Below are 21,115 nucleotides of genomic sequence, written 5' to 3'. Positions count from 1 at the left end.
TGGGCCGCTGTGGTGTTTTCCCCACCACAGGGATGTTAAATTTAACTATATTTTGGTCACTATTACCAAAGGGTCCAGCTATATTCACCTCTTGGACCTGACCCTGTGCTCCCACTTAGGACTAAATCAAGAATTGCCTCTCCTCTTGTGGGTTCCAGGACTAGCTGCTCCAAGAAGCAGTCATTTAAGGTGTCAAGAAACTTTATCTCTGCATCCCATCCTGAGGTGACATGTACCCAGTCAATATGGGGACAGTTGAAATCCCCCATTATTATTGAGTTTTTTATTTTAATAGCTTCTCTAATCTCCCTGAGCATTTCACAGTCACTATCACCATCCTGGTCAGGCGGTCGGTAGTATGTCCCTACTGCTATATTATTCGAGCATGGAATTACTATCCGTAGAGATTCTGTGGTACAGTTTGGTTCATTTAAGATTTTTACTTCATTTCATTCTATGCTTTCTTTCACATATAGTGCCACTCTCCCACCAGCACTACCTGTTCTGTCCTTCCGATATATTTTGTACCCTGGTATTACTGTGTCCTACTGATTATCCTCATTCCACCAAGTTTCTGTGTTGCCTATTATATCAATATCCTCATTTAATACGAGGCACTCTAGTTCACCCATCTTATTATTTAGACTTATAGAATATTTATATATAAGTACTTTAAAAACTTGTTACTTTTTAGTTGTCTGCTCTTACATAATGTAATGGAATGGGACTTTTTTTCATTTGACTATTTCTATTCAGATCCTACCTGTATTTTATCATCTTCCATCCTCTCCTCCTTACTAGGCCCTAGAGAATCTCCATTAGTAGATCCTCCCCTAAAGGATGTCTCTGTCCGAATCACATGCTCCTCCACACCTTTTGGCTTTCCCCCAGCCCTTAGTTTAAAAACTCCTATACAGCCTTTTTAATTTTAAGTACCAGCAATCTGGTTCCATTTTGGTTTAGGTGGAGCCCATCCTTCCTGTATAGGCTCCCCCATTCCCAAAAGTTTCTCCAGTTCCTAATACATCTAAACCCTTCCTCCCTACATCATCATCTCATCCACGCATTGAGACCCTGCAGTTCTGCCTGTCTAACTGGCCCTGCACGTGGAACTGGAAGTATTTCAGGGAATGCTACCATGGAGGTTCTGGACTTCAATCTGTTACCTAGCAGCCTACATTTTGCCTCCAGGACCTCTCTCCTATCCTTCCCTATGTCATTCTTATCTACATGTATCATGAGCACCTGCTCCTCCCCAGCACTACACTTAAATCTATCTAGATGTCTCAAGTCATCGCAGACCCAGCTATCTATGTTTCTAATGATCGAATCGCCTATTACTAATACCTGTCTCTTCCTAATAACTGGAGTTCCTTCCCCCAGAGAGGTATCCTCAGTGTGAGAGGATACAGTAACATCATCTGGAAGGAGGGTCCCAACTATGGGATCATTTCCCTCTGCTCCAGTTGGTTGTTCTTCTTCCCTGAGACTTTCATCCTCAACAACACAGAAGCTGTCAGACATGGGGTGGGACCATTCTACTGTGTCCCAGAAAGTCTCATCTATGTACCAATGTCTCCCTTAGCTCCTCCAGCTCAGCCCTCTGGTCTCCAAAGCCCGTCCACGGTCTCTGAGGACTAGGAGCTATTTGCACCCAATGCCCACATATGCCACCCACCCATAGGGCAGGTAATCATAAATGATGCATTGAGTGCAATAAACTAGATAGCCCCTACTCTGTTGCTGGACCGCTGCCTGCATTCTCTTTTTACTCCTGAAGTTAGTTCCTTTGTTGAGGTTTTGTTTTTATCAGGGTTTTTTTTTGTGGCTTAAGTTTAAAGAAGTTTAAGGAATGTTACTTGTATCTTAAACTCCCTTGCAAAACTCCCCTAATAGCCACTCCTGTTTGCTAGCTCCTCTGGTCACTTAGGAGCAGGCTTCTTAAAGCCCATGTCTTCCTGTGTATAGCTATATTGGCAAAAGTTTCTTGTGTGGATGTAGTTATATCAGTATAAAAGTTCTTATACTTTTCTCTGAAACCAGCATAAACTATGCTGATATAAGTACAGTTGTTCCAGCATCACTGCATTTACACCCCGGCTTTTGCCAGTATATTTATGTTGCTTAAAAAAAAAATCACATCCCCAATCAATGTGGCTGTGCCAGTAAAACTTAAATGTAGCTCAGGCCTTTTTATGTTACCAATATTGTATTAACTGATGCTACTCTCCTTTGGGATCACAACTAGGGTTTCGTCTACACTCAGAAGTTTTGTCAGCAGTTATATAGATTAGGAGAGTGAAAAATCACACCCCTAAACAATATAGGTATGCTGGCAAAAGCCCTAGTGTAGACCCAATTCTCCTGGCAAAAAGCCCCGTTAGTATAGATGCAGTTATCCTATTTTGGTATTCCATTCAGGGACTTGGTTTAAGTTATATCATCAGAAGAACTTTTTTTACCAGTGTGAGCTGTGTCTCCACTGGGGAGGTATAGCTCTGCTGGTAGATCTCTACTGGCAAACCCTTTTAAGTGTAGACATGACTTCAGGCATTGTTATAAAGTTATAATGAGCTTGGGCCTCTATATATTGAGCTAAGAGGCAAAGGGAATTCTACCAAAAGAAAAGTTATGGTGATTATTTGTTTATGAACACAAGTTAACGTTTTAAATGATACTGTTTTTGTTTACATGTAGACTAAACAAATGGGCGAAAAGGGTGGGAGGATCAAACAGCCTCCTAGGATAAGGCAGTGTGTAGGTTTGTGATGGAAAAGCTATTGCAGCCAGAATTGTAATGGCTCCCTGGAAAACCATTGTCATTTTATTTTGTGTGAGTTGGAGGCATTAATGAATTGACCTTTCATCCTTTTAGTAAGCTGCAGTCTTTCTTGCTGCAACACCAGACCTTTCTGGAGAAATGTGAGAGTTGGATGGAATTTCTGGTTCAGACTGAGCAGAAACTGGCTGCAGAGATTTCAGGAAACTACCAGAGCTTGTTGGAGCAACAGAGGGCACACGAGGCAAGTTATAACAAACAGACTTCATGGAGAGACTGTATCCTGAAATAAGCTACCTCTGTTATATCCTCACTGAGAATATTGTACCTTAATAATTTAAGCATGTGAATATATAAAAATATAGACCAGTGATGTGCAATCTGTGGCCCATATATATTTTCTGTGTATAAAAATCAAGTTTTCAATCATCCTGTAATTTCACAGGGTTGTGTCTTCCATTTGACATCCCATTATCCTCATCTGCAGTGTTTGCTGCATCAATTCCCAGTCCTTTAATCTCCCAACACGCTCTTAGCTCCCATTGCTCCCCTTTTCCATCCTCATCCCCCTGTCCTACCCAATTAGCTTCCTGGGCTGAGACTGAGATGATGGGAACTTCTGTAAATGTATTAACTACTAGTTTCTTAGTTGCTTTTCTGAAATTCTCAGGCCCACAGCCCTGTTTTGGCAATAACAAGATGATTAGGTGATAAAAGTCCTTTCTATTCCACATACATACCTGTAACAAAATTGATACTAGTTTTTTACATGGATTAAACATACAAACAGTGTGCGTGTGTGCGTATAAGTGTTTTAACATAAAACATTCTCTACCTCAGATTCCTATACATCCCCAACAATACTGTCAGAAAAATTCTGCAAAGATATCAGAAAGCACCATTCTTCTCTACTGAAAAGTTGTAAGATATATTGGGTAAAAAAATTCAAAAGGATCTAAGGCCCAGATTTTTGAAGATATTTAGGCACCTAACTCCCATGAGAAGTAGGCACTTAAATACCTTTTAAAATCTGGAACTAAGTGACTTAGGAGCCTAAACAAATTTTCAATAGTAACTTAGGTATTTAGGGATCCAAATCCTATTGACTTTGATTAAGACTTAGGGTTTGTAAGTGCCTAAGTCACTTTTGAAAATGGGATTTTGGCTCCTAAATCGCTTGAGCATTGTCTTTTTTTCTCGTTGAGTCCTGAAAAATATATTTTTAAATAATCACACAATGGACCATATGCTCAGCTGGTGTAAATCTGCACAACTCCATTGACTTAAGCAGAGTTATGGTGATTCACTCCAGCTGAAGATCTGGCCCAGTATTTCTACTAAAAACTTTAAAAAAATCCAAATTTTTAATCTGATTAGTATAAAACTAAAAAAGTAGCTAATACATTTTCAATGTCACCATGCAGCTATGCACCTCTGTCAAAGAGGGTTTATGAGCAATGTAAAATTGTCTTACAATGTTGTTAAGTTTGTACAAGGTTTTGGTTCAAAAATTCTGCATGCAGATACCTGACTTCACAAAGCAAAGAACTATAACATATTTATATTTAAAAACATTTCAGAAAATGAGAAGTGCACAAATACTCCTGAACCACAAGATTCTAAATTCCTCATACACCTTGTGTTTAAAACATGCTGTCAATCACAGTATTATCTCCAAAGGATGCCTAGGTTCTGTTGAATTTGTTTAGCTTTTATGTACAGTAAAAAATTCCATTCCTGGGAAGAATAATTACTCCTCCCTCCTCCTCCCCAAGACTGAGGGCTTAATCCCATTCTCATTGAAGTTGATACCAAAACTCCCATTGAGCTCACCTGGACCATGATTCAGCCTTGAGTAAATTAAATGAGAAGTGAAATTTTTGCCAGTGATGGCAGAAGAAGTGAAATCCTTTGAGACCTTTGCTTTGAAACCACTTCTGTCTCTTTTATAATAGCTGTTCCAGGCAGAGATGTTCAGTCGCCAGCAGATTTTACATTCGATCATCATTGATGGGCAACACCTACTAGAGCAAGGACAGGTGGATGACAGGTAGACACTAGTGTGCTTGTTGTTTGTTTGTTTGTTTATTTATTTATGTGTGGTAACACATGCTATGTGCTAGGTAATTGCCAAACAGAAAAGAAGGAATATGGTGCCGACATTGAGGAGAACATCATATAAAGCCAAACAGGCAGAGGGTAGGTGGAAGTCGCAGAAGATGTAAGTAAAGCAGCCAAGGTACCGATTGGCTATTGTCCTGAAAAGTGGTAGTTTTAGATCCCAGTTGAATGTTAGTGGCCGTATGAAAGAGTAGTGCATCCCTTTCTACTAGGACTTTATAGATAGCTGTCCGAAAACATACATTTTTCAGCTTTTCATTTACTAAAGAAATGGATCAAGGATACAATTCTTACTCAGGGTATTGTTTGTTTGTTCTCAAATAGGGATGAGTTTAATCTGAAACTGACACTGCTCAGTAATCAATGGCAAGGAGTGATTCGCAGGGCACAGCAGAGGAGGGGAATTATTGACAGCCAGATCCACCAATGGCAGCGTTACAGAGAGATGGCAGAGAAACTACGCAAATGGCTGGTGGAAGTGTCCTATCAGCCAGTGAGTGGACTGGGTGGTGTTCCTATTCCACTGCAGCAAGCCAGAGCCCTGCTGGATGAAGCGCAGGTATGGCCAATATGTGAAAAACAGTTTTATAGTCCTTTTCTCATATGCTTTAATGTTTAGTTGAAAGAGGTTTTGTTTATCTTAAAAGTGTGCTAGAATCGAATTAATTACAATAGTCAAAGGTCAGTGGAGTCCAGCAAGAGCAATATTGGACATAGTCATTTTTCAGAGTAGAGAATAGACTTAGTAGCATACCTCAGAAAGAAGGAAAGCTGGATTTATAGATCTAAAAAAATCCCAGTGACATAGTGTTTAACAAAGACTATGTAAGCAACAGCTGAGGATTTCCTTTCACCCAGTCACCTGTTTATTTCCTTGATTCACACCTGACCTCCCAGTGAAGGTTGTATGTGCTCCTATATGTTTGTTTTAATTAGTCTTTGGTCTTAAAGACACACCAGAACTTAAGATAATGTTTAGAAGGCCTTGATCTCTCATGCTGTCCATCTTTGTGCAAAGTCAGACAAATCCACTTATTAGCTTGGAATTTGCAGGGCTGAAAATAGCAGTGCTGATGCACATTGCATGCCTGCTTGCTCTTCACAGGAGAAGTCAGAAGAGAGGAGCTTCTCCCTTGCAGAGTTTCTGAATTACTCAGGTGGAGGTGGGGGGGAGGGAAAGTAAGTTTTCTCATCCCCGCCACCCTCAAAATCTCTTTATGCACTGGGGATGAAGAGACAAAACCTTCTGTCTAGTGACCTACTGATTGAACTGTGAAATGGTAGCTTTATGCATTTGGGTAGCAACCCACTGTATCTAAGCTACGGTCCCTCATGTAGCAAAGAAAAATGTATTTTACCGATGTTGGCTGTAGGGACACTAACACATCACAACTCACTAGGATTAAAAACAAGAGGCTAACAGATCATTGGCTCTTTGCAGCTTAGGGAAAAAGTTCTCCTGCGGCAACAAGGGAGCTACATTTTAACTGTGGAAGCTGGGAAGCAGCTGCTGCTCTCTGCTGACAGTGGAGCGGAAACAGCCCTGCAGACAGAACTCACGGAAATTCAGGAGCGCTGGAAATTAGCCACCGTTCGTCTTGAGCAACAGAAGAAACAGCTCACCTTCCTTCTGAAAGTAAGTGCACGTGCTGTATGAGTAGGCACAAAACCACACACACTAATTGTTATGGCATAGTGAAGAAGTGTAATTAAGAGGAATGATCACAGGCCTTGCCATCAGGAATTCCTGTGTATTAAATCTTGCTTTGCCACTCGCTCACTGTATAAACATGGGCAAGTCATTTAACTACACTGCCTCATTTTCCGCATCTATAAAAGAGGAGTTATAATACTTCCCTCTCATGTGACTATTGTGAATATTTACTAGTTAGTGTTTGCGCAGCACTGATGTGTAAAGGTCTATATATGTATTAAGTTTTATACTGATACTTTTAGTGAACATTGCAGAAAGAATGTGCATTTTATTTTGCAACATTATGATTAGTCATTCCTCATATACATTGTATTACAAATATTGCAAATCTCCCCTTTCAACTCAAATGCCAGTGTATGGACTTACCTAGCCACCAAGTCATCTAGTTTTCTCTCCAGCATCTTGACTACTCGTTGTTTAAGACAAATTTCTTAGATCTTGGAGGAGAGACCATTAAAACATGTTTTAATTTAAGCAATCTCCAAAATGCATGCTAAACCCAATGTAAGCACTCAACTTGATAGACTGGAATTTAGCCACATCTCTTGCATCTATTTTATGAATGGAAATGGGGCATGTCATTAAATTCCCATGGATGATGATGAAATATTTTTGCAACTGAAGCTCATTGTTGACTCTCATTCAATCTGTGATCCACTATAACGCCCAGATCTTTTTTCAGCAGTACTACAACCTACCCAGTTATTCCCCATTTTGTAGTTGTGCATGTGATTTTTCCTTCCTAAGTTAAAAACTTTGCACTTGTCTTTCTTTAAATTCATTTTGTTGCATTCTGACCTGTTTTCCAGTTTGTGAAGGTCATTTTGAAATCTGGACCTGTCTCCCAAAGTGTTTGCATCTCCTCCCAGCTTGGTGTTAACCCCAAATTTTATAAGCATGCTCTCCAATCCATTAACCAAGTCATTAATGAAAATACTGAGTAGTACTAGACCCAAGACTGACCCCTGTTAGGGGGCTTATTCCTTCACCCACTTACCTCCCTGGTCCTTCTCGCATGAACAGAGAGCAACAATACCTGAAGTCCAAAGGTGCAAACAATTCGATGTTTATTGGGGTGAACTTCCAGCAAACATGATTCCGGTTTCCTTCCTTAGTATCCTCCTTCCCAGCTCTGACACCACAGAGCCTTACACCTGTGTCCCTGTTCCCATTCCTGCCCTTAGCAAAACATGATTCCAATTTCCCCACCCCATTCCCTGTTCTCATTTCCCCTTTTTAGCAAAACATGATTCCAATTTCCTTACCCCCATTCTCTGTTCCCATTTCCCCCACCTGCATGCCCACCCCCACACCCCTACTTCCTGATTGACTGCAGACTATATAGTAAAACTTGAGTTCTGCTTTGCTATACTTTAACCAATCATGTTCCTGAAATTTAACTAACCAATCCTAACATGATTATGTAACCAATTATATCCCACCACCTTAATTAGTTTACACCTAGCAAAATTAATTATACAGCAGACAGAAACAATCACAGAACCAGACAGAGATTATACAGACAAACAATAGCAAAGTGGGAACTATAATGACAAAACAATACAGAAATGAGGATTTCACATCCCAGCTATTGATAAGTGAGTTCTTGCCAGACAGGATGCTATCAAACTAAGTTTCCTTTTAAATTTTCTAGGCACTTCCCTTTCTCTGCAGGTGATAGGCACTATCAGGACAGGATTGTATTCCTAACAGCCCAATAGCACCTTATTTCAGTGTGACTAGTTTGGAATGTGAGGATGTGACCGTTCGCTTCCCAGCTTATGGCTGCCTCTGTTGCTTAGCCAAAGGCCTTAACCTAAGAACAGGGCCTCAGATGTCACGGTAAGAGAAGGCCCTTACACCAGCAGACAGTGATTTTGATTCTTTCTTTTATACCTCTATAACTAGCCAAGTGATAAGAATACACCTAAATTCTTAAAGTACAAGCCTTTGCGGACAGGTCTGAATATCTATATCCTAACAACCCCTGTGGGACCTCACTAGGTACATCCTCCAAGTTTGACCATGAACCATTGATGAGTATTGTCTTTCAACCAGTCGTGCACCCACCTTATAGTAAATTCATCTAGACTGCATTTCCTTAGTTTGTTTATGAGAATGTGATGTGGGACTGTCAAAAGTCTTATTAAAATCAAAATATATCCCTTCTAATGCTTCCCTCATGGATTAGGCCACTATCCCTGTCATCTTCTAGCATCCCCCACACCTGATGATACAATAATTTCAGATGCCTTCCTGTTAGGCTAGGGAGCTCACATGGATGGTCAGACAGTATAGAGCATTTGGACACCTCAGGAGACCAGAACATACACACATCTTCTGTATATTTTAGTATGTACGAAAATACTGAATGATATATTGCTTATTAACTATATAATTAACTTTTGCTCATGTTTTGTGTCAGTCTGCATTAGGATGGTAACTGGGATTTAATTAAACATACAAAACATTTTTTTTATTTAAATGTTTTAAGAGATTATGATAAGTATAGGCCTTCACATATTTTGTATTAAATTCAGATTTCATTTTAAACCGGTTCATTTTTAAAAAGAAAAACTTACTATGATTTAAATAAAAAATTAATTTGAATACAAAAATCATTGATTTTTATCCACCATAGTTATGACCTCATTAAGACAACAGAAATGTCAGCAGTGGCAATGGAAGTTCTTATTAAAGATGAGTGGTGCCTTACATTTCAGAACTTGAATCTTTAGGTAGTTAAAAGTGTGCATCAAAAACTCCAGTAAAAATACATGCATGGTAACTTATGCCACTTGTGAGAAATTTTGGCTAAACAGCTATAAACAAGTGGCACTGTAAGTAAAATCCATCAACATGAACTCGGAAGGCTTTCTTTTTCATGCATTTCACTGTTGAAAACAGCAAGGTCTAATGCATTCGACAACTTGCACATGCAACTTTACAGAGCATGTATCTAGTTTATTAATTATGTGATATTTAGAAATAGCCCTGACACTGAAATGTTAACTGAGTCTGTGCTTTTTGTTGGAATGATGCATTTGCTTTCCTTCTGCTTACTACATCATCTGAAGATGGTCGAAAATCTTTAATTGGAAGGAAACTTATAGTCTATGACTGCAAAGTCTTTTTTTATTATTTTTGAAAGCTAATGTGACAGCAGAACTCTTTCTTATGCTGAAACTCGCACCCCAAAAAATTGTACAGAAATGGAATCATACCACTTCAAGGGAGAAATCAGCTGGGGTCTTCTCTGTATACTTAACTGTTTTGGGGTTTTTTTCACTTTTATCTGCTATCATAAGAAGGAATTTGTGAAGCTAAATCCTGGCCTCTCTAGTATCATACAACTGACATTCTGCAAAAGAAACTTATAGCTGTACTCCTCTGAGTTCTTTAGTCTGGTCAATTTCTGCAGTATTTATGTATGTCAGCTGTTGTCTACTAGGATTTTAGTAGGCTGAATGGGATTACTTCTTCAAAGTACAATGGGTTGCCTAATGCAATCATTCCTAAGGGGACTCATGGAACCCTTTTTGGCAGAGAGAAGCAACATTGCAAGGTCAAAATCAGACCTTGAGGACTCTGTGGTAATAGAAGGGGTTTAGTTTTGCCTGCTGCTAGCACTGGAGCACAGCCCAATAGACAATATGCTCTACTGGTGCATGCCATCCAGACTCTGAGACTTGAATATTATATAAAAAGGGCTTATGGGGACATCCTATTCTGCAGATATCCTCACTGCTTGTTGGTATTGGTGCCATGAGTACAGGGGACTGGACTAGATGACCTCTCGAGGTCTCTTTCAGTCATATGATTCCATGATTATTTAGTCAGCTTGAATGATTCACCATGATGAGCCTCTTTCCATTCCCCCCCGCCCCGAATCTGGAATAAAGTCTAATAATAATTGTTCTGCTCTGAGGACTGGGAAAAATGTGAAAAGGGCGTAGCAGACTCCCTGGAGAAACTAAGATCCTTCAAGAAAAAGCTTTCTCAGCCATTGCCAGATCACCATGATGAGCTGCATACGGAGCAGATTCGTTGCAAGGTAAAGCACTCTGTTGAGCCCCATCTGATCTGCAATTTGCTTGTCTTGGAACATCTTCAGCCATCATAAGCCTTGACATTACTGACTATATAGACCAGCAGCCCATAATTACTGCATGTGCAATTTTCTGTTTGTGTCTGCATGCACATTTTGTGCATCCGTTCGTTAAATAGCGTTAGCACAGCACTGATTAATGTTTGTACAGCACTTGGAAAATATAGGGCCTGTCTCTAATCTCACATTGGTGTAAATTAGGTTACATTAGGCAAAACCAAAATAAATTGGATCAGAATTAGGCCCATAAAGAGCTTTAAAAGTGCTAAGTATTGGTGGTTCTTTTTAGTTTAGAAGTTCTTACTGCATGATTCTTTTAGATGAGACAAGTAAAAGTTCATAGATTTTAAACCCATGTCATTTCAATGCTCTTTACTCCTACTCAGGATAATTGTTGGTCACAAACTTTTATCCTGCATTAGTTGCAAGTTAGAAACAAATTGGGAATCCCAATCTCATTCTTCCTTTCTTAAAATCAGAGGGTGCAGACATGGTGCAGACTGCAAAGGGTGGTCACTAGAGATGGGCCCAAACCAAAATCTTGAGTCCAGATAGCCCTGAACTTTGGAGAAGTTAGACTCTGGGATTTTACTTTAGACCCATTTCTGCTTGTTTAAGGGCTGATGTATCTCGCTGTATCAGTTTTAGTAAAAATGGGACCTCCCTTCTAACTCTGAAAAAATAATGCTGTCTTACTGGTGGTCTATTATAAATAATGCTTTTAATATAGTTGTAACTCTCCATCTAAATACTGGCTCTGTTAACAGACTTGGTTTGCTAGATACAATAGGACTTTAATGCCAGTGCCTATGGTTAACAAGTAAAGACAACTTTGTATAATAAAACTCTTGACAAACTTCTAGTCGCATAAAGAGCTTGATATTTTTCACGCATTTTTTTTTAAACCAGGAGCTAGAAAATGCGGTTGAAGGGTGGACGTATGACCTTGCGCATCTGACACTGCTGAAGGAGACTCTAGCTACCTACATCAGTGCTGATGATATCTCGATCCTCAACGAGCGCATTGAGCTGCTGCACAGGCAATGGGAGGAGCTGTGCCACCAGGTAAATGTGACCCTGAACTTGGATGTGACTGTGACTAGTGAGCACAGAAACCCCCATGGGAATTGCTACCTGATGTGCCGAGACTACCTCTGAGCCCATTTTCCCTGGCGGCTTGGGACTTCAGAACCCTGCCTGGTTTGAGCCAGACACACTAGCCTGCTACAAACACAGGTCTGAACTACAGCCCACAAACTGCAGGCTTAACTGAAAACAGCTTAAGAAGTGTTCCTGTCTCCAGCACCCAGGGTACTGAGCTCCCAATGGGGTCTAAACCCCAAATAAATCCGTTTTACCCTGTATAAAGGTTATACAGGGTAAACTCATGAATTGTTCTCCCTCTATAATGCTGATAGAGAGAGATGCACAGCTGTTTGCCCCCCTCCCCCCCAGGTATATACATACTCTGGGTTAATTAATAAGTAAAAAGTGATTTATTAAATACAAAAAGTAGGATTTAAGTGGTTCCAAGTAATAACAGACAGAAAAAAGTGAATTACCAAGCAAAATAAAATAAAACACACAAGTCTAAGCTTAATACAGTAAGAACACTGAATACAGATAAAATCTCACCCTCAAAGATATTTCGATAAGTTTTTATCACAGACTGGATGCCTTCCTATTCTGGACACAATTCTTTCCCCGGTACAGCCCTTTGTTCCAGCTCAGGTGGTAAATAGGGGATTTCTCATGACTTCAGCCCCGTTTGTTCTGTTCCACCCCCTTATATATCTTTTTCACAAGGCGGGAATCCTTTGTCCCTCTCTGGGTTACCATCCCTCCTTCTAAATGGAAAAGCACCAGGTTAAAGATGGATTCCAGTTCAGGTGACATGATCACATGTCACTGTAAGACTTCAAGCCCTCATTCCTCCCAGCCTGATACACAGGAAGGCCGGCAAGCAAACAGAGCCATCCACAGTCAATTGTCCTGGTTGATGGGAGCCATCAAGATTCCAAACCACCATTAATGGCCCTCACTTTGCATAATTACAATAGGCCCTCAGAGTTATATTTCATATTTCTAGTTTCAGATACAAGAGTGATACATTCATACAAATAGGATGACCATACTCAGTAGATGATAAGCTTTGTAATGATACCTTACAAGAGACCTTTTGTGGGAAGCATATTCCAGTTACATTATATTCACACTCATTAGCATATTCTCATAAAATCATATAGAGTGGAACGTCACAGTGATTATGCACATGAAAGGGGCACAGGGACAGCTGAATGTGATTAGCAACAGTTAGAACAGACAGGTACCAGCTGGATGACAAGCTAGCATTTGAATTTGAACTGAGACTCATCCATTTGTAAGGTATAATCTCATCAATCTCCTAATGCAGAGGTAGAGCTAAGGAAGTAGAATTTGGCATGTCAAATGCAAGCTTTATCCAGAGGAACAACACACCCTTTTGAGGATGGGGCGATGTGGGAAATATTTTCAGCCATACTGATTTACAGATATTTAAAATAAAAGAGTGGAGAAAATACCCACTAAAATTCAGGAGTTAGCAGATGTAACCTTAAAGTGATCACTCACTTAATAGCAAACTTAAAGTGGAATGAGTAATATCTGGCCATGAAATGGAACAATAATCAAGAAGAATCTCATTACTGGAAGGAAATTGTGACTAATCTAATAGCTAAAGGATATGTACAGTATGTGTCTGCAATCTCTAAAAGGGTTCATCCTTCCATTTCTGGAGACCAACTTTTCTGGTGAAAAGTCCATTGAAAGTGATGGTCATGCCAAGACCAACAAAAGAAAGAAAGAGCAGGATTATGTATTTTATTATAACAGCAGAAGATTTCCTCTTAAAAACTTTGCTTCGCTGTGGAGCTAAGATTAATAACAGTTCAGTGTATCTTCAAGTGTTTGCTTTAGTTACCACTAATATTTCCAGACTTCCTGTAAATGATCACTTCACTGAGCAAGGGTATAAACAAACTCAGGAAAACTATATTAAAGATAATGTTAAACTTATGGCATAATTGGCCCACAGGAATAAAGAAGAAACAGAACAGCCATCATTGGCTTGAGAGAGGTGGCGACAAGATAGTCTGATGTGAGAAAAAACCCACTGTACCCTGTTGATATGCTTTTCCTTGTGTTTAAAAAAAAAAGACTGCACATTTCTCATTCCCTTTGGCTTGGCTGCCTGCTTAATTCCTTGGCACCATGTGGGAGATAAATACACAGTGCTCCCAGTGCATTTTACAGTTGCTGCTTATGCTTAGAAATCCTGGCTCCAGATTTAAAGTTGCCACCTATCCCAAATTTTCTGGATTGGCCTGATTATACTTGTCCACTCCAAAATGTATTGAGCAGTGAAGAACCATTTCACTGTCAAAAAACAAATGAACAAACAAACATTGTAGGTCAGCAAAACATAGTTACATTGTACCAGGAACGTGATATCCTTTTTCATTATGGTATGGTGCAAACAAATCTGTCCTGCAGGATAAACATTAAAAGGTATCAAAGGAATAGACTTAGTTTTGGAAACCTGTAGAATTCCAGTTGGGCACTCAGACTGGAGGATGCTTTTCCTGTCTTGTGAATGAAGTTGACAGGGTCATGAGAAAGAGACACAATTAAGTAGCATTCATGGGTGAAAAGCCTTCATGCATCATAAATTCTCATGAAACGAAGAAGCTGAACTGGCTGCATGTGGGTGAATGGGCTAGAAGACCTTTTCCATATAGACTCTGATTGATTTTTCCAGATTCCTGCTGCACACCTCTCATGCTAAAGGAGAGGGCTGATTCAAGGTTGGATGTCTTAATCTGTCATTTACATATTTAACCTTCCAGGATGTAACCAAATGAATGAGGCTTTTTTTTCTTTTTCAGTACTGAGGTGTTACCACAAAAGGAAATGTGCTGTCATTTGTGTCTGACTTTAAAAATCAAAAGCTTCAGTTAGGAAAGCAGTAAGTTATATACAAAAGAGCAGGTGCAATGCTCACATGATCAGTGGAGATGCTGATGTAGAGTCAGAAGCAACTCCTATTACAGATGAGGAGGAAGAAGCTGTAGTAAGTAGGATGCCATTACATTATAGCCATGCGATTATCAGAAATTCTGACAGGAGAGATTAATTTACTGTGAATACTGTGTTTAATATTCTTTCAGGTCCTCTTCATATTTGCCCAATTGTTTTGTAATTCACAATTTGAGATGGAAATATCATTCTTCTAATTTCTTAAATATATAGCAGTCTCTTACTTTTCAAAGTGACGTGTGACAAGCTTCCATTTCCTGTGTATGCTGTTGTTTTGTTCTCTGTTTCAGTTTGCACTTATCGCCTGCTCATTTCTGTCGTAGCATTCTTTAGCCCTTGGGAATACCTGGTCACAGAGTTCCAATGCTGCAAAATTAGACGCACTCACAAAATATGTGTATGAGGACACAAGCATGGAATTGCACATTCCTTTCCAATTGCTTGGCTTATGAGAGCTGCCTATCTCATCTGTGCACACATTTTGTAGATACAGTTGATACACCAATCAATGGTATGGCCATACCATGTATGCATCGTCCTAGACATCCATTTGGTTTGCAGGATTAAAAATGTCATTGTTCTAAAGGTCAAGCATCTATTTGGGCTTAACATCTGTCTCTGTTGGAGTTTGTGCTTCCAAATAAACAGAAGTATCAATGTACATTTTAATTCTTAATAAATGAAAACATTGACTCTAAAGACAACGAAAGGGCTATTTTTAACTGTGCTATGGAAACCTGAATTTAAAGACCACAGATTTGTATCTTATCATAAAGCAAATTATATTTAGAGTATACTCTTCCCTGTGTGCAACAGGAACTGGGTACTAAGCATCCTGAGATTAATGCTGACCTTGAACTTATAATGAGTCATGCAAGATTTTTGTGGCACAACTCCAATTTACCTTAATGACAGTCAGGTAGCTAAAACTCTTTGCAGGACTGAGAACTTACCTCTGAGAATCAGTTTGTTCTCATCTACTAACCGTACTCTCTTTTATTGACTCCCTCTGTAAACATTATAAGATCTCCTTGCGGCGGCAACAGGTGAATGAGAGACTGAATGAGTGGGCAGTCTTCAGTGAGAAGAACAAGGAGCTCTGTGAGTGGCTGACACAAATGGAGAGTAAGGTGTCTCAAAATGGAGACATCCTCATTGAAGAGATGATAGAGAAACTCAAGAAGGTAAAGTTCTTTGGGTTTTATATGTTTATATGCTGTTATGTGCACCTTTTCCTCTGCTCTTTCTCGGTTATCAGAACTTGAATAATCTGGTACTGGCCTGTGTTATGGACAGAACACTGTATTAAATGGGTCACTGGTCTGATCCAATATATGGCAGTTTGTATGTTCCAATGAGAATTTTTGTCAATGTTCTTCTCTAATTATGTGCCTTTTCCCTGTGCTTCTTGAAGTGGATTTCTCAAAATACAAAGACACAACCAAGAACGGTGAATGCTTTACTAAATGCCTGATCACAAGTGTCAGTAAACCAGTTATGAATTATTGTACATGCATTTGCAAAATATTTTTCTTTCTTGTGATTACTTATGTTTAAACGGTGCTGGTGTTTATGAGGATTTGTTCATTCACCAAACTATTTCCAACTTAGTATTAGACACTGCTTATGTTTATTCTAGTTCTTCCAGCAGCACTGAGCTGAATGTGTTCTGAATAAGTTTCTTGATCTCTGTGATTCCTCTTTGCCATGTAGGATTATCAAGATGAAATTGCCATGGCCCAAGAGAATAAAATCCAACTCCAGCAAATGGGAGAGCGTCTTGCCAAAGCCAGTCATGAAAGCAAAGCATCAGAAATCGAATATAAACTTGGCAAGGTCAATGACAGATGGCAACACCTCTTAGATCTGATTGCAGCCAGGTAAAAACAGCTACTTTGTTTTTAAACATTTCCTGGAATAGAATCCTGTATTGGAATTCATGAAGCAGCTGAGTTCCTAGTTCAAGAGAGGACTCAGAACTTTTTCTGTCTTCACCCACTCAACTGTGATCTGTAACTGCTCTCAGCCAACATGCTTGGTTGAACTTATCCTTCCTGATCCACTGTATCTGATTCAGGAAGTTTAAAAACCAGTATCTATTAGGATGATCAAGACTGGCTGCAGTCAGAAGTGTAGTGTCTTCTGGTCAAGTGTGGTTATTTAGGTTGAAAGTGGGTGCCTAAAGCAAGACGTAAATCTTTTGTTTTCTTTAAAGTGCAGCACAAAGGGTGCTAAGTGACTCACTTTTAAAAATGCTACTCAAACGACAGTTTATGGCAGGTGGTTTTGTTTTTCTGTTTTTAGATTAGTGAAGAGGGGGAGAGAGAAAATAAAGTAGACTGACGTATATCCATTAGGCATAGTAGCTTGCAAAAAAAAAAGAAAAAAGTTGTTTGCCATAGGTTGTTATCTACAGAAGTATATACTGTGCACATGCGATTCTCGGTTAGTACATGAAGAATATTAATTTAAATTTCTAATGTCCGTTCTGAGCTGTAGCAGCTACTCTCGAGCTAATAGACAATCATTTTTGCCGCTATTGTGTCATTTTTGCCGCTATTTGCTTTGGCTATTGTGTCTGTACTCTGCAGTATGAAGGATGTTCAACATGTTGCTTGAGTTTCCATAACTTGAAAGATATTTCTATCTGTACCAATACCCAGTGTTCTATTTGCAGCAATTCCTTTTACATTTCTCTATTTATCCAGTAGGTTCTGTAAATATGTTTGGTCACCTTCCCCACCCCTGTACTACAATATTCCTCCTCAGAATTCTGTGACTGTGGGGAGTCAGTGAATTTCACAGTGGCAAAGCCATTAAGGGGTACAGACCTTTTAAGATGGAGGTGACTGTGTTTTGTTTTAATGTAACATTATTCAGGAAGTAGCATTTCTTACAGACTAAAAGTCTGTTGGTTTTACAGGATGTGGTTTCTCACCAGATCTTAAGCAAAACAGTTACTTACCTTAATTCTGTACTTTTCTCTTGAAGACATTTCTAATGTTTAAACAAAACTGTGATGGGCTTCCTCTACGCCCAGGCCAAGCTTTAAGAGATTTCCAGTGAGAAGTTATGGTATATGCAGATGGCAAAGTGTACTTCTAGATATCTATCTGTTATGCTCAGTACTGGGATTAGTGTTGTACCTTGGGAGGGTGATCAGGGTCTCAGGATTCTATTTCTTAGTGGTCTTTTCAGATGAGCTGTAAAACTGAATTGTTATACACTTGTAGAACTTCCCATGCTATTTTCCTCAAGTACAGAGTGATAGTCCTGGCCATAAATTAATTTGTGTGATTACAGATTTGCCTCAGTTTCCCAGTCAATTTCCGTTGGATGTTTTCTTACCTAATACATTTAGTGTTGCCCCTTTTCACCACAGAGCTGGCTGCATTTGAATAGTGAGTGAAGGGATCCCTATGTGAAGTTTGTTTATCATGTGGCTAAATGTGGAGTATTGAATGGCTCAAAAGATTGCTGAAGGGATAGAGAGCCTTTGCCAATTCGTCTCTGGCCCAAGTGGGTTGTGACTTATCTGCTGTCTATTGGTTAACCTGTGTGAAATGAGCTTATGATCAAAGACAAGTTCCTAGTGGAAAGATTCCCACATCTCAAAAGCCAGTTTGCAAAATACTTTGGATGAAATTTGGTATGTCAGAGTATGTTACTATTTTCATACATTCAGCTGGAAAATGCAGCTTATTTTTGGCACTGCTGACATTATAGTGCAAATTCTGCATTCTGGATCCCTGACAATATTAATAGTAACTCTGTGCATACATTCTCCATGTTTCTGTTCTCTCTGTCAAGCCAAGGCCATCTTTTGCTCAAATGTGCTTATTGGTTTGTTTTCAGCAGCCATCCACCAATGGGAAATACCTATTTACAGGAAAATGGAATACAGAGTTGTAGTGTGTTGGTCCACGATATTAGAGAAACCAGGTGGGTGAGGAAATCTCTTTTATTGAACCAACTTCATTTGGTGAAATAGCCAAGCTTTCAAACTACACAGAGCTCACCCACTTCGTCTCTCTAAGGAACAAAGACTCACAGTATGTTTGTTTCAGAAGATGAATAAGAATATAATATATTTTGGCTACATAACATTTTATTTGTGTTTTTAAATGACCTCTCTTGTATTAAAGAATCTTGACTTTAACCTGTTCACAGGTTAAAGTCATGTTCTCTTGTTTACAACAAGTTGTTCTTCCTGCAGAAAAAAAAATTCAGTCAGAAAAAAACTGGTCAGTTCTGAATCTGTTTTTGTTAATTTTTCATGCCATTTGGGGTAATCATTTTAAACATTCCGTCTGGCCTATTTTTTTTTCGCAGCAGCATATTTCCTTTTCACTTTTTCTTCACCACCCTCTGACTCCTTCTGCGGAAGGGTGGGAAAGAGAAGGGAGGACTCCCCAGAAAGACAGCTGCCTCTCTACTTCAGTGATTTCCCATTTCTGGCCTCTCATGGCTGGAAAGTTTTCTCCCTACAAATTGTCCATTATGATAAATAGGCCAGCTGCATGTGTGCACAGTAAAGGAGTAGTGTGTGGCTGCATGCTTTATACAGGACTTTTCTTGGACAGTTAAGTTTACAACTGAAGGCCTCTCTCTTTTTTATTTCCCCCCCCCTCCTCTTCCTGACACTCATGGCCTACATTCCAGGAGATCAAGCCTGGCGCATGTTGATGAATGTAAGTTTTATTTAGAAACATGACCACTTGTCACCACTCAGTCTCATGTTAGCAGGCTGGGTCTACTAACATTTGTTTGGAATGTGAGCATTTTTGTACAGTACTCACAAAGGCAAGCTTGCCTGCAGCACAGTCTGTTGACTACAAGCTTTTGGACTGCAAGTTCTTGTTTTTAGTACTGGAAATTTTCATGGTGGTAGGAGAGGATTTATGTGGCGTGAGGATGGCAGAGGACTGCAGTGTGGATTCAGACCTCCCAGACTGCAATTGCGATGTCACAAGGCAGGCAGCTATTTACTTTTCTTATGTATTTCTTTGGAATTTGTTATAGCTTGCTGAGGAACTAGTTGTCATAGTATTAATCCATAGGCATGCTGCCTTACCAAAAAACTTTTTCTTTTCTGCCCAGAATTTTAGTGTTGTTGAGGAGTGTTAGGAAATCATGATGTGCTTTGTTGTCTTGCTATAATTCTGGGATCTTCAAATGTTTGTCTTAACTGAAAACAGCCTGACCACTACTAGTAGGTGGTTAAATAAGGCTGAATGAAACCATAGACCTGATTTTTACTACTGTTTTTAATACAAGATCATGTAAACATGTGAGAGGATCCAGAGGGTTGTAATTTACTACCTGCTGTTTGTGTAATCAAGGGGGCCTGACTACATCCAAAAGTCAAAGATGTGGAGAGGCTCTGTAAAAGTACTTCCAGCATTAATGTGTGCTAAACTCATCCTTCATGTACATATGTTGCATCCGATGAAGTGAGCTGTAGCTCACAAAAGCTTATGCTCAAATAAATTTGTTAGTCTCTAAGGTGCCACAAGTATTTCTTTTATTTTTGCGAATACAGACTAACACGGCTGCTACTCTGAAACATAGTATTAAAATGTCTGTAGCCAGATGGATCTTTGTAGCTTAGTTTTGAACAATGTATAGTGGATTGAAAGATTTTTATTTTTTCTCAAATATTCTTCCTGGATTTTTTTTCCATCTTGTATTTTTTCACAATATTTTTAGTGTAAGCTAACTTGTAAGTTGTAAAATTATTTTTCAGTAAAGGTAAAAGTATAGAATCTGAAGAGTAAATGTGGCATTTTCAACTACTCATTCGTTACTGAACTATGAAAGCTACTTTTTTATTTTATTTTATTTTGCATTTCACTATTTAATTTATTTTAGATGAAAGAATTTTACAATATGTTCAGGTGCATGCATAACATTTCCCATGGTACTGTTCCCCAAACAGAAGCATTTAAGTATGAATGAAATAGTGCACTTGCATTGTGTTCTTGGAATATATTTGCCTGGAATTTGAGAATTCAAGTATCTCCAAAAGGGTGGAGTAATAGTTTCTCATTGTTTTCTCCCTCTTGAGTTGGAACTCCAGTGTTTTGCCAATCTAATTTGTTTGAGCTCAGATATTACTATAGGCATGGTGTGCGAATGGTTAACAGCTAATTAAAACTATAAGCTGATGATAGATTCAGCTGATGTCACATTTCTGTGCGTATTTTTTGTGGTTGGCTTTTAAATGAATGTTAGTAACCAGCTGGCTAATGACTAATAGTGAAGTTATGAATTCTGTACGATACACTGTTGTGTGTTTATGGTGCAATATATGTTTAGA

At 39.2% G+C, this 21,115-nt stretch overlaps 1 protein-coding gene across 1 annotated transcript in view; it reads left to right on the top strand.

The window, feature by feature from the left end:
- SYNE1 (spectrin repeat containing nuclear envelope protein 1) overlaps nt 1-21,115 on the top strand; it is a 483,717-nt gene that overhangs the window by 412,024 nt on the left and 50,578 nt on the right. The window contains exons 121-128 of the mRNA XM_077812159.1: nt 2,876-3,023; nt 4,735-4,829; nt 5,225-5,459; nt 6,342-6,536; nt 10,543-10,668; nt 11,632-11,787; nt 15,822-15,980; nt 16,510-16,676. Coding sequence (XP_077668285.1) covers nt 2,876-3,023; nt 4,735-4,829; nt 5,225-5,459; nt 6,342-6,536; nt 10,543-10,668; nt 11,632-11,787; nt 15,822-15,980; nt 16,510-16,676 — 1,281 coding nt within the window. The remainder of the gene's footprint in view (nt 1-2,875; nt 3,024-4,734; nt 4,830-5,224; nt 5,460-6,341; nt 6,537-10,542; nt 10,669-11,631; nt 11,788-15,821; nt 15,981-16,509; nt 16,677-21,115) is intronic.

Source organism: Eretmochelys imbricata, chromosome 3, assembly GCF_965152235.1.
Source record: "Eretmochelys imbricata isolate rEreImb1 chromosome 3, rEreImb1.hap1, whole genome shotgun sequence".
NCBI classification, from domain to species: Eukaryota; Metazoa; Chordata; order Testudines; family Cheloniidae; genus Eretmochelys; species Eretmochelys imbricata.
The sequence above is the reverse complement of the archived record's forward strand: the minus strand, read 5'-3'. Positions and strand labels throughout refer to the sequence as shown.